Source organism: Channa argus, chromosome 14 (assembly GCF_033026475.1).
Source record: "Channa argus isolate prfri chromosome 14, Channa argus male v1.0, whole genome shotgun sequence".
Taxonomy (NCBI): Eukaryota; Metazoa; Chordata; class Actinopteri; order Anabantiformes; family Channidae; genus Channa; species Channa argus.
In genome coordinates, this window is record NC_090210.1 from 23,229,320 (window position 1) to 23,242,938 (window position 13,619).

General features: G+C 44.2%; 1 protein-coding gene across 6 annotated transcripts in view; it reads left to right on the forward strand.

Annotated features, from left to right (window-relative positions):
• The window catches only part of LOC137098705 (nuclear receptor coactivator 2-like), a 57,832-nt gene that overhangs the window by 39,550 nt on the left and 4,663 nt on the right, over nt 1–13,619 (forward strand). For 4 of the 6 annotated variants that reach the window (XM_067475223.1, XM_067475224.1, XM_067475222.1 and 1 more), the window contains 12 exons: nt 66–1,296; nt 7,217–7,442; nt 7,580–7,795; nt 8,021–8,212; nt 8,313–8,418; nt 8,527–8,695; nt 9,055–9,378; nt 11,038–11,115; nt 11,581–12,007; nt 12,689–12,920; nt 13,008–13,176; nt 13,478–13,552. In XM_067475223.1, the coding sequence (XP_067331324.1) occupies nt 66–1,296; nt 7,217–7,442; nt 7,580–7,795; nt 8,021–8,212; nt 8,313–8,418; nt 8,527–8,695; nt 9,055–9,378; nt 11,038–11,115; nt 11,581–12,007; nt 12,689–12,920; nt 13,008–13,176; nt 13,478–13,552 (3,445 nt within the window). The remainder of the gene's footprint in view (nt 1–65; nt 1,297–7,216; nt 7,443–7,579; nt 7,796–8,020; nt 8,213–8,312; nt 8,419–8,526; nt 8,696–9,054; nt 9,379–11,037; nt 11,116–11,580; nt 12,008–12,688; nt 12,921–13,007; nt 13,177–13,477; nt 13,553–13,619) is intronic. The other 2 variants (XM_067475226.1, XM_067475225.1) reach the window with 2 other exon arrangements.

The following is a 13,619-nucleotide window of genomic DNA, read 5'->3' on the forward strand; positions in this document are numbered from 1 at the left end:
TGCCTGTGTACGAGTATCATCTGGGACAGGTTCAATTCTTGAGTGTATTTGCTTTTATCTTCCAGGGATAATATGGGTGGTATGACCCCAGACATACCAGGAGGCCAGGCCATGTCCAAGCCAATGACCCCGACCAGCGTGATTGGTCCCTCCCCTTCCCCCGACACCAGTGTCAGCAGCAACACCCATCACTCCACGCTAGGCACCAGCACCCCTGGACGTAGTTTTGGGGGTGTATCAGCTAGGGCACCCACTCCTCAGGGAAATAATTATGCACTCAAGCTGGGCAGCCCTTCAGCCCAGGGAAGCCCCAATGTCACCTCTGGGGCCCAGGGTGCCATGCTGTCACCTCGTCATCGCCAGAGCCCCAGCGTGGTGGCTAACAGCGGCACCTGTAACAGCCCTCACCACCCCCAACGTCCCCCTGGTTCTTTCTCCCCTGCAGCAGGCCTCCCCTCGCCAGGGTCTGTATGCAGCAGCACAGGGAACAGCCAAGAGTTCAACTCCCTTAATGCACTACAGGCCCTCAGCCAGGGCCACAGGTTTTCTCAGGGACTCACTGAGGGCCAATATCCAGAGTCACCTGACAGAAAGCCTGATGGTCTTCAGAGCCCTCTTCACAGCAGCAGCACTGCTAACCAACTAGCCAAGAACAGTCCCAGCTTAGAGACTGACTTATTTGGAACATTTGGGGACCACAACTTGTTGTCATCCCAGAGCCAGGAGTGTGAGCCAGGGGAAGGAAATGAAGGTGATCCTGACAGCTTTGGAGGCAATGGAAGCCTAGGTGAGTTTGGCGATGGACCAAACTGCCTTCTTAATACCAAAGGGCACACTAAGCTACTGCAGCTTCTCACTACCAAGTTAGAACCCTCTGATCCCTGTTCACCACCAGGGCCCCTGGGGGATCAGAGCTGTAAGGATGGGGGTGTGGGTGGAGCTGGACCTAACAACCACTCGACATCATTAAAGGAGAAACACAAAATTCTTCACAGGTTGCTACAGAACAGCACCTCACCGGTGGAGCTGGCCAAGCTAACAGCTGAGGCCACCGGAAAAGACTCCATTGGTCCTGAGTCAGTCTCAGGGGACAACATGGCCACCCTGGATGAGCTCTGCACTAAACAGGAACCAGGGAGCCCTAAAAAGAAGGACAATGCATTGCTACGCTATCTGTTGGATAGGGATGACAACGGCATCCTGGAAAAATCCATTAAAACGGAACCTAGTGATGGGCCAAAGTTGTGCAACAATAAGTCAGAGAAACAGGAAGTGGGTTTCAACGTGTCCGACCAGGTCAGTGCTGTATCCAGTATGACTCATGACCACAACATTTGATTGTCATTTGCTTATTTAAGCTATTTATAATAGAATAATGCCGGTTGCTGGTGTAGTGTTACCTTTTCAAATGTAAGAATTCACTTGATTTTCTCCATTTTAAGTCATGTTAAATTGAAATTTTGTTGGGTTTTATGCTATTGGTCAGATAAAATAAGCAATTTGAAGATGTCCCCTGAGCTGTAGCAGAGAAAATGGACATTGCCTGATATTTCAGGTAAAACTATAATGTGGATGTCTTTAAAACAAATCAATGGCACAATCAAAACGAGATTGTTTGTTTAAGGTAATAATTCATAAGATATTTTTCAGCAAAAGAATCATTAGAAAGCAGCCATTTAGGAAATCGGGTGGTCTCTAATTCTACCTTGCATGTGAAACAAATCTGTAAAAATCTACAAAAAAATCTTGGCAAATTTTGGTACAGATATCATAGGGATTAACATGCAGCTCCAACCAGAGAAAACAGGACACCTCCCTTCACTTTATTCACCCCTTCACCAAAGAAAGTCCCTCAAAATAAAGTCCTCAAAGCTTTAGCTTAAAGAGAAGGAAGTTGTGAAATTCAGGAGAAAATGGACTTTAAGACAAAATGGTAAGAGTTGGTAAGGGTCAGGGAAAGCCCCTCACATCTTACCATTCTAATAGAATAACCTCTTGAAAAAGTTGACTACTTCTCGCCGAGGTTAAAAGTCAACCATCTTTCATCACCATCATTCGGTGTTCGTTGTCTCTGTCTTGGTAACTGTCCCCTTGAGTTTCAAAGCACAAATAGTTAGCCTGGGTGTCAGGTTTCAGTTTTAGGCATTATAACGAAGTCAGACGCCTACTGTAGGGTTTAGCGTCAGTAGCGTTTTAATAAATCAGACACACACAACCCACATCATGACACGTATACGTAAAGGTTTCGATTAGAAACAGAAGATTATTTATAATCTTCCTGCATAGTTTTTCATACTTTACTATCCTAAACTGAGGTTGACACTTTCAATCTGGTGTCATAGAGTCATTCTTTTGTGTCCATCTTTGTCTGTACCGAGTAAATAGCAGTCCATTGCAATTCCTCTAGCAGTATCTGAAGTATGTCTTGCTTGAACAGCTGCCTGACTAAGCAACAAATCAATGTAACTCTGTCTTAGTAAATAGAATCAGGAATTCAGTCAACTTAACAAATTTACATATGGATGTATTTAACAGCTCCTATAAACAGCTTGATGTGAGAAGCACAGTGACTGCTGAGCTGATGCTTGGCATCGGGCAGATGTGTTAATCATTAGTCAGTCTTCCTGAAACACAAAATACGCTAGCAAATGATGCACAGAAGTAGTGTTTGAACACTTAGCTGATGTGTGACTCAATGTGTGAGTGTGAAAAGGGGAAAGTTTTTAATTAATAGGTAAGTGATGCGAGTAAAACCCATATCAGCATTCATTTTCAATGGGTGAGCAAACAAAAGACTCTTTAGTGCTAAAGGGTGGTCATCCACATCTGCCATACATGGAAGGACAAGCACCAAGCTAGGACAGGAGAAATACTGAACAAGTAAGTGCTGTTTGTTGGTTTCAGAGGTAGCGGACTTTCTGTCAAATCTCTTGAGTCTGCTGATTTGGTCGGTTTTTAATAGTGCTAAGATCTGTAGGTAGAAATTTTGCTCTACTGGTGAAATGGATATTTGGTCTGTTGTTGGTGGTAGTTTCAGCTTAGTAATCACCGAGCGTTCACACCTCTGACCGAACAAAGGTACACAAATTAGCTGGTTTCAATTTAGACCATATTTAAGGTACCTGTTGGGCTGGAGCATCAGCCCTCCTGGTGTGAAGACCAACAAGTCTACCTGCGTGAGTCCACCTAGCGAGGACACCCATGTTTCTTCTTTTCAGCAGGTCCATTTTTTCCTCCGCAGACACGGGACATGTCGTCCTACTAGAAGACAGCACATTTCACACCTGCGCACTCTCACCCAGGCCACTTTGTCACCAGCCTCTTTTTCTCTTGCCCTGTGGAACTGCCAGTCTGCAGTGAACAACGCTGACTCCATTCCAGCTTTTGCTGCACAGTCAGCTGTTCAGCTGCTTGCACTTACAGAAACCTGGATCACACCACAGAACATGTCTGCCCCAGCTTTATTCTCCACCAATTCTGCTTTCTCTCACGCTCTTTGCTTGTCAGGTGGTAAGGGTGGGACTGGACTTTTGACCTGAGTTTTCACAGAAAGCACCCATTAACAATCCGTCATCCTTGGAATATAATGCCATTAGGATAACGCGCCAATTACAGTCCGCATGATTGTGATGTATCGACCGCCGGGCCACCTGGGGGAACTTCTGGGATGAGCTTGAAGACAGCACTCCTCTCATTATCTTTGTAAACCTGAACATACACCTGGACAAACCGGCCGGCTGACTGGTTTTCGCTCCTAAACACGTTTGACCTGAGACTGGTTTCCACTCCCCTGACCCACAAAGCTTGTAACAACCTGGATCTCATTCTCACCCAGAACTGCACCACAGACAACATTTTGGGCACTCGTCTGCATTTATCAGATCACTTCTTTATTCGGCTCCCAGTGTTCATCCCTAGACCTCCTGAAACACTTGTTACATTCCGCCCCAACCTCAGGCCTCTCAATCCGGAGCAGTTCTCTTCACTGGTCTCTGCAACTCTTTTCCCACAACAGGACCTCTCCACCTTCGATATAGATGCAGCCACAGACATCCTCTGCAATACACTTTCATCCTGTCTGGATAGTCTCTGCACCATGTCATCTAGACCCGCTCATCCCTCGGCCTCTAATCCATCGCTCACCGAGTGGATCCGTGATCATCGCACCACACACAGGAGTGCTGAGAGGAAGTGGTGTAAATCCAAGTCTCCATCGGCTCTTGCTGAGTATCAGCGTCTGCTTGTGTCTTTTTCTCACGGTGTCACCAGAGCAAAGACTGAATACTTCCAGGAGAAGCTCAGCAACACCACGGACACCAGAAAGCTGTTCTTACTCCAAAAAAATGGTACTCCAGACAGTCATTGAGTCTCAGGTCATTCTTCTGTCTTAATCCTACTCGATCTATCTGCTGCCTTTGACACTGTAAACATCAGATCCTCTTGTCGGCACTCTCTGACTTGGGCATGTCTGGATCAGCTCTAGCCTGGCTTTGGCCTCACTTGGGAGTAACCTTCAAGGTATAATGGCAGGAGTATGTTTCTGACTCTCATAGTCTCTCTACCGGTGTGCCGCTTGGCTCAGTTCTTGGTCCTCTTCTTTTTTTTCCATCCATACTAAGTCCCCAGGTTCTATCATCTGCTCACATTGCTTTTCCTATCACTGCTAAGCTGAAGATACACAGGTCTTCCTGTCCTGACTCCACTGTCTCATCATGCATTTCTGCCTGTCTATCTAACCTCTCTCCTTGGATGTGAGAGACACATCTTCATCTCAGCCTTTACAAGACTGAAGATCTTGTCTTCCTAGTCAGACTTTTAACACAACACAACATTAGCTTCAGCATGTCTCCTGCCCACAGGGTGATCACCTCAACAGCTCCTGCTTACCTCAACTCCCTCATTCAGTCCTACATTTCCTCCCCTTCGCTGCGCTCTGCCAACGAAAGAGGTCTAGTGGTCCCAGCACCACACAGAAGATACCAGGCAAAACTCTTGCGATGCTTGAACGAGCTACCAAACTCTAAACGCTCAACAACCTCACTCCTAATATTCAAAAAACTGCTGAAAAACAGAACTCTTCTGCACCTTCCTACAGACTTGAATCTATATTAAAAATATAGATTCTTTCTGCTCTTTCTTGCACTTGCATCTCATGACATGGACACGCTTCTTCTGATAGGACTTTGCTGCCTTGAACCTCACTTATAAGTCGCTTTGGATAAAAGCGTCTGCCAAGTGACTTAATGTAAATGTAAAGTTAATAGAGTTTAACCTGTGACATAAACTTTACATGTAAACCCTCTGAAGGTATCTGTCACAGCTCAGCTCCACACCTTTTATACAAGTATATGGTAAAATACAGCAGTTTGGCCAAGTGAGAGTAGTTTATTCAAAATGCAGGTGCGTTTACATGGTTGACGTTGGTTCCAGAAAGAGTCAGAATGAGAAAGGCCAGGGCTCCGAAATCCAGCATCCTCAAGGACAAAGGCAACACACTGATCAACAATTGTGATTCCTGCTGCCGGCGGGGAGGAGAACCATTCAGAGGCTATGATCCTGGAATTGTTGATTTGTATTGTAGTGAGGCTTTGAAGAGCTGTTGCTAGGAAGGTGCTTTAATAGCAGAGGTTCAGACTGTTCACATATAGTTCCAGCTCTTCAAAACAAGGTAAAGGAAAATAAAGTACAGCCTAGGAGAAACTGGCCAGCAGGTCTCTTGTAGTTGTTCCGTCTGTAGATGCAGCAATACCATAGAGAACCTTTGTGAAGAAATACATCGCACAATGCTTTGAATTAGGAATTCGATTAACATTAATTTAGAGAAATAAGGGGTAAAATTAATGTGTGTGTGTGTGTGTGTTGTTGTATTAAGTGTAGTTGGAGTACTTATGGGAAAGTACAGAAGGAGAGTGTGTGTGAATCCGGGTTACAGTGTTTGTGTGTGTTTGTATTAGGTTGTGTACATAGAGTTCAGTGTTTACATTTTTACAGTGCATCTGCAGTAGAGCTGGTGTGTGTGTGTGTGTGTGTGAGAAAGCATGTGCAGAGTGTACGCTAACATGTGTTAGATTCATGTGAAATACATGAAACGTGTCACAAAATGTTTTGATAGAATTTGTGTTTGTGTGTGTGGGTGCGTGCACACTCTAGCTGAACAGTACAGTGACTGTGTCCAACTGTACATCACACATGACCTCATTAGTGCTGGCAGTTTATTTTTAGCTCCTCCTCTATTCATCAACTGTACAGCAACAGGATCCATCCATGTCAGTGCTGTGTGTGTGTGTGTGTGTGTGTGTGTGTGTGTGAGTTGGATTAAATTACACTGTAACGCTGAGTGTTATAGAAAGTGAATATCAGCTTCTTTTCCCATTTTAGTTTAATATTTTGTCTCTGCATTTAGCCATTGTGCCACCTTGCTATTCGCATATTTTCTGTTTTCTGTAAGTTCAAGATAAAGAATATATTATTTTACTTTCATTGTACATTTTATATGATATAAATATTAAACAAGATGAAAACATTTCTTCGTAGAAAATGCGTCTGAAGCGGCCGAAACCTTCTAGATATTTTTTTAATGTTTGGACTTGACTAAACGCTTCCCTTGTTCTTTGTCAGCACACATGGTTTCATCACCTCAGAGCCTCCGTCTTACTTCAAAAACTATTTCAAAAGCAATAACATTTTTAAAGATAAAGGTTGTCTGCAGCAGTACTTTTGTGTGTTGCAAAAAATTTTTGCATGTGGATCCTGAAGAATGCAAACTTTTAGTCCTTGAATATCAGACTTCCTTGTAATTTTTATTAAAAATCCCCCATTATACAGCACCAACTACTTGATAATTTTTGTCCATTTGTGTGGGTCTACAGTGTGTGTAGATACATGCAAAAGTCCCCCCCCCCTTCTTTGCTTTGTCCATCTGTGCTTAAACAGGCCAATCAGAATTTTGTATGTAAAACTATGTTTTTAAAAGTATGTGGTATTTCAGCTGTTAACACCTTTAGGTCACTGAGGTCCCTCAGTGACCTATTTAAAGTTGTTTGACAAGGGCATAATATAGGACCTTTTTTAAAGGTTTATATTAGAACCCAGTTGAATGAAAATGCTCTTACAGGATAATGTCTAAAGTTTATGGTTATTTCAAAATAGTTTTAAAATTGTTTCTGCCAGTCATCTAGTGCTATGAACTGTTCTTCAATCCTGTTTTTGATGTCAGACAAAGGAGCTAGAAGACCTGCTGGAGGACTTGCAGAATGGTGGCCAGCAGCAGCTGTATGGGGGCCAGCCGCTGGCCAGAGGACCATCCTCCTCCTCTTCGTCCTCCTCTTCCTCTGTGCCGCCCGGTTCCTCTGTGGAGAAACAGACCATCATCGGCGATATCCTGCAAATGACCGACAGCAGCAGCAGTCCCCCGAATCGGCACAGAGCCTTCCCCCCTGCTGGTTTGTGTCTGAGTTAATTTAATGAGTTTTGTTGTAATTACTATTGTATATAATTGTAAAAAATAGACATTTACAGTTCATATTTACAGTTCAACATGTGACAACTAAGAATAAAGAAAAACACGTCTTCCTTGCAGGCTTCAGTGCCGTCAGACCGGGACCAACCAATCGAGGTCCTCCGTCAGTCAGGAGCATGTCTCTGGACAGCAATATGGTCCCCAGCCCCACCAGGCCTTTCCCTTCTCCTCAGCACAGGAACAGTGGCCCCTACTCATTACTACAACAGCAACAGCAGCAAGGCATGATGGGGACTCATGCAGGCATGGTCAACCAAGCTGCCATGGCCAATCCAGGTCAGGCAGAAAGAAACGGTTTTCTGGCTGAAAATTCTCATTGTGTTGTAGCTGAGGCTCTGAAAATATATCGTAAGATGTATTTATGTAATTTTGGCACAGGAGTTTGGGAATAACTTAAATTAAATTCAATGCAGATTCAAGGTTATTAAGGTTTATGTTTTTGAAACCACTTTTGAAACCACATTTGCAAAAGCTAATTGTGACGGTTCTCTCCAATAACAGGCATGTTGAGCAACGGGTCAATGCGAGGCTCAATGCAGCAGGGCTGGGGCCCTCAGGGACCCGCAGGGGGCACTGCAGGACCTGTGATGGGTCAGGGAGTTGGACCTGGTCGCATGGTGCCCAATTCTGTGCAGCCTGCAAGAGGCCCACCTGGATCCAGAGCTGTGGTCAACAAGCAAATGATCGGCAACGGTGAGAAGCAAACAGGGGATAACGGAAAGAAACTCACAGACATAAGAAAGAGATAAACTCATCAAATCCTGAGGTGATACTGATTTGTTCTTTGCTTCAGAGATGGACATGGCCAATCCCGCCTACCTTCAACAACAAGCTCCACCCAATCAGACTGCACCGTGGACGGACCAAATGATGATTGATCACTACAATAACCAAAACAGGTAGCCATCCATTCTATCCTGAAGCATAAAACAGTTTTTGGACATAGCCTATAAGCGCCATCTGGACCTTTGAGTCTGGTATGACAATAACATAATTTTGCCTTCCAGGGCACCATACAGCATTCCTCAGGAGGACAGTATGGGGTGTTGTGGCACGGGGCCTGATGGCCATTCAGATGAAGGAGCCCTGCTGAGCCAGCTATGCTCAATGCTAAAGGACTACGAGGGTCTGGAGGAGATTGACAAGATGCTGGGAATCCCTACACTGGCTGGACAGGTGAGGTCTCCTGACATGAAACCCCCCCCGGCTAGGGAGCAGTATAAATGTACTTTACTGAATGAAAAAACGTTTGTTCAGTCTTTTTATAGTTTATTTAAAGACATTTTTGCCCATCTTTAATATTGGACACTTTGTATTGTATTTGATGCCAATTTGCAACTTCAATATAAATATATCTGTAGCATTGCTGTTATTGTTATAAATGACATGTTCCTCAGTCTGACTTCATACAAAAACATTTTAATGAGATTTAAAACTGCAATTTCCTTGTGAACAAACATTCACAAGAGAGGAGAAACACTCTATTTTAATTTGAAAGACTTCTCTTTCCCATATCCTGTCTTCCCACTATGCAGGGTCCTCTCCCAGATCGGGACCAGTACGTTGGTTCCTCGGATCCAGCAGCTAGTATCAAGCCTCCCCTTTACAACCAGCACTACGGTGGCCAGCCAGGTTATGGCTGCATGCCTCCTGATGGTGGGTTCCACAGCCCTTCTATGGGTGGCCACATGGGGCAGCAAAGGATGTCACCTGCTGGTTACCCCCCAATGATGCGGATGCCTGGGAGCACGGGGCTGAGACCGAACGGTATGAGGCCGGGGGGGCCCAATGCAATGGTGCCACCTCAGCCCCCAAACAATCTGAGAATCCAGCTGCAGCACAGACTTCAGGCCCAGCTGGTAAGGTGGCACCAACTATGTTATACCAGTCTTTTTATATTTTTGTGACTCAGGGGCCTGACTGTAACAATCCGCTGAAGTCAGGGGTTTGTGAGAAGCAAGATGATTTTGTAGGTTGTGCATGATGCTTGGCGACCAGTGACTGCTTCTAGATGTTGCAGTGTATACTATTATTTGTAACTGGTGAATGTGAATGTGATCTCTGACTGATTCTCTACATTTCTCTCCAGCAGCGTCACAACGGTTACAGACCGAGTTCCTGTCAGTATTTTTGACTTAGCAAATCCACTGGTCAGGCCTGTTCTATTGAAATGAACTGATTCCGGTTTTACGGTTACAAATCTGTGATTAAGCCTTTAAAAAAAAAAAAAAAAAAAAGTTTTAGTAAGGTGGCAATAGGACATCAATATTATAATTTTTGATGGCTAAAAGAAACTCAAATCAAAAAGTGACCTGCTGAAAGTGGTGAATGAGACCTTCACTCATAGACACCAACTTTTTGTTGTGCAGGAAAAGGATTTTATGCCTAAATTTGCAATAAGGACTTCATGCTAATGACAAGTGACTTGTCACCCAGTGTCAACTCTCATTATAGTGAAAAAGACCAGTCTACACTTAAAACATTTCCTACTTATGATGCAACAGAGTAAACAGCGATGGCAGCGGGGTTCACTGAGTTTACCCCGTACAGCAACAGCCAGAAAGGAACAAATGTGTTTTAGCTTTCTGCCGTCCTCAGCAACTCTCTGCTGCTGAGACACTTGACAATAAACACACATAGCATCTACGTACACACACGGCAAATCAAACACCCACTCATAAAGGTGACCGCATGCATGCACTGATTGGTGTGTGACTGCTGATGGTTTACACAGTAGTTTGTCTCTTTGAAGATTCCATTTCCCTTTTGCACATTCTACTCTGAGTTAATGCATTTTGTTCCTTACTACATTTCCGTCCTTCAGGCTTTTTATTGTGGGTCTCAGGATCCAGACTGGATGGTTCATCTCGACCTCAAATAATAAAATACACTACTCGACAAGGGACTCACACTTTGAACTCCTCAATAACAAAATTATTTTTGACTCTAGTCTGCCACCTGGTGGAGAACACGGGGGGAAGCCAAACGTATAACATGAACTAAAGTAGCACTGATGATTTGGCAACGTTTTCAGACTAAGTGTGACTTTTGCACCTCCATTTATACATTTCTGTGCCAGTGAAGTTAGTTCTAACTCCTTCTATGTGTTAATAAATCAGCGATACAAGTGGAGGTTTTACCACAGAAATAAATACTTGACGTTATGTGAAAGTATTGTATAGTCCTAAATTTAAAAGTTTACCACGGATAAAGACACATAACCCGTTTCTTTTACTGCACGTATTTTATACTAATACAAGTTTATTGATGACCATAACAGTTTTAGTGCCTCAGGACGTGGACGCAATGGGCCTGACTTTGAGCAGGACCTAATTTGTGAATAATTTTAGATTGTGAAAGAGTCGAAGAACTCAGTTTATGGATCCATATAGGATCAGTAGTTATTTAATGTATGTCAAGTTGATGTTTTAGGCAACTGTATTTGTAAGGATGAGGTTGTTGCTCCTATACTTTTCCATTTACACTCTATTAAAGCACCGTATCAATCCCCCCTGTAGAACCGTCATCCAATGGTGAACCAGATGAGTGGAGTGTCCACTATGAATCTACCTCTAAGGTCTAACCTACCAAACCAGGTCAGTCTGTAATTTACATATGTGTATTTTGTTCGTTTCTCTGCTTCCACCTCACTTGGTAGCGGCATCCGATGTCCTCCATCATCATCAGACCTGTGTGAGGCAGCAGTCAATACTGAAGTGCGATTGTCCTGGGTTCACGAGCTTAGGATTCAAAATGATCAACGCTTGGTTTACAGTAAAACATTAACTGTACCATCCATGTGTTGTATGTTTCCACAATTCACAAGGGACAACGTGTTTTTGAACTCTTCACATTGAAGTAACAATCTGTATTCGTTACTTGATGAGACCTTTTTCCTCCTGTGTTTTAAATAAGCCTGGCACCACTTATTTGAATCAACTCTGTGAGGATCGTTTACATCACAGTGTAGCACATGGTGTCTAACCCGTGTCTTGATAACATCCTCTTCACATCCTGTTTTGTCGATGTGACTGTCGCCTTTCTGTGCTTCCCCTTTGCAGGGAAACCTCAATGCCCAGATGCTAGCCCAGCGTCAACGCGAGTACCTCAGCAACCACCTACGCCAACGCCAACAGCAACAACACGTGCACCAGCAGCGTGCCATGATGATGCGAACTCAGGGCATCAACATGCCGCCCAACTTGCCCAGTGGGGGCACCGCTCCCATGCAGATGCCCATGGGTGGCACCAATCCACGTCTCCCACAGGGAAACCCACAGCAATTTCCCTATCCAGCCTCCAGCTACGGTACCGGTTTGCCATCTCCTCCTCCACCTCCTCATCCTGGCTCCTCCAGCCCTTTCTCCTCCCCTCTCTCCCCCAGCCACCATCTGGCTAGCCAGGGCATGATGGGAAATGTAAGCGGGCAGTATGGTGGGGTAATGAGTCCGCCATCACAGCACAGTGCCTTCCAGTTTGGCACTTCAGGTATATAATGAGAGCACAGAGGCAGCCTCTCCATTGTATGTGTGGAAGATTTATATTTTTCTTTGCGTGTGGTGGTGATGATCAAATTTAGAGGTTGCATGATTAGAACGTGCTCTTGTGCTGGGTCTGTTTTTATGTGCACAGAATTTTCTTCTTTAATCTGACATAAGTATCACTAACACTTCATCCAATTAATTTCTTATCTGAAGGATTTTTAACCCTGTTATAAACCAATCAGGAGACTAATGCATTGCATTTGTTAATCCTGTCTTATACGAGCTGTGGTGGTGACACTGGTGTACTAGACGTCTTCTGTCTTCTGCCTGACTTTATGTGGCCTCTCTCTCTGTGTGTGTGTGTGTGTGTTCTCTGTTTATTGTGAATTCACCCTTGATCTTACTGAAATCTAAGATTCTAAGAGTTTGGTTCATTGCAAGGGGCATTTTGACAGTTATGGAGGTTGAAGGCTCCGCTTAGTTCATAGTGCCTCCTTAACCAAGAACTGGACTTTAAAGTAAAGTTTCAAAGAAAAGAAGTATTAACTGGTTGTTTCTTGTTGCTTAGTGGCAACATGGTTCCCATTAGTCTTGAATTCAGTGTTACTGTGTCAAGTTTTACTAGATCTCTAGTTTTTAGATGTGAGTTCTCTCACCTGACCCTTTTATCTACTTTATTCATCAGGAATGAACCAGCAGCAGCACCAGGATGCAGGCTTCTCATGTGGCGCTGCCACCCCACAGAGCCCTCTGTTGTCCCCCAGGATGGGGCAGGGTCAGAGCCCCATGTTACAGCAGACTCAGGGCCAACCACAAAACCAGCCCCAGGGTCCGAACCACGTAGGACCCCCGAGCTACCAGGCCAGTGCTGATCTCAACGGATGGCCACAACCTGCCAGCATCTCCGCCAATAACAGGTAAAAACGGAACAAGCAAACAAACATGACAAACACATCACAGTTTTGTGTCTGGGAAAATCATAGTGTGCATGCTGTGTGACTCAGCTTGCATGTGTCCAGCATGTACCCTCAACAGCCCCAATCGCAGTACTCCACACAACCCAACAGAGGAATGTACAATGGCAACAACAGCATGAACCTGGGGGTCATGGCCAGCAGTGGTGGCAACATGAACCAGATGTCAGGACAAATGAGCTCCGTGAATACAGAGCAGGTAAAAAAAAATGCATATCACCAGATGATGCCTGCTATTTACTATGTCATGTCAAAGCCATTGATGTTCCTTTTCTATCTCTTGATTTATATGGTTTGTGTTTTGCTTCTTATGCTACCAAAGTGTTAAAGATACACCTGTGTTTCAGGCAGATGCAGCTGAACATTTTTACATTTTTGAAAAAATTTAAAATGTTTTGTGTGATTGTGACTTTTTTTTTTCCCAGTGACCCACAGTCCCTAAGTGTAAGACTGCATTTTGTGCATTTGTCTTAATCTTTCTTTGTTTTTTTATTGTACAGTTGAGTGACAGCAGCCTGATCCTGGAGCAGTTGGCGGGAATCGACATGATGACGCAAGATGGCGACGCAAATTCTGTAAGTTAACCCCACATCTGGAGAAGCTCACCTGTGCACAGTCATTTGATGGAGCTGTCGTTTTTAT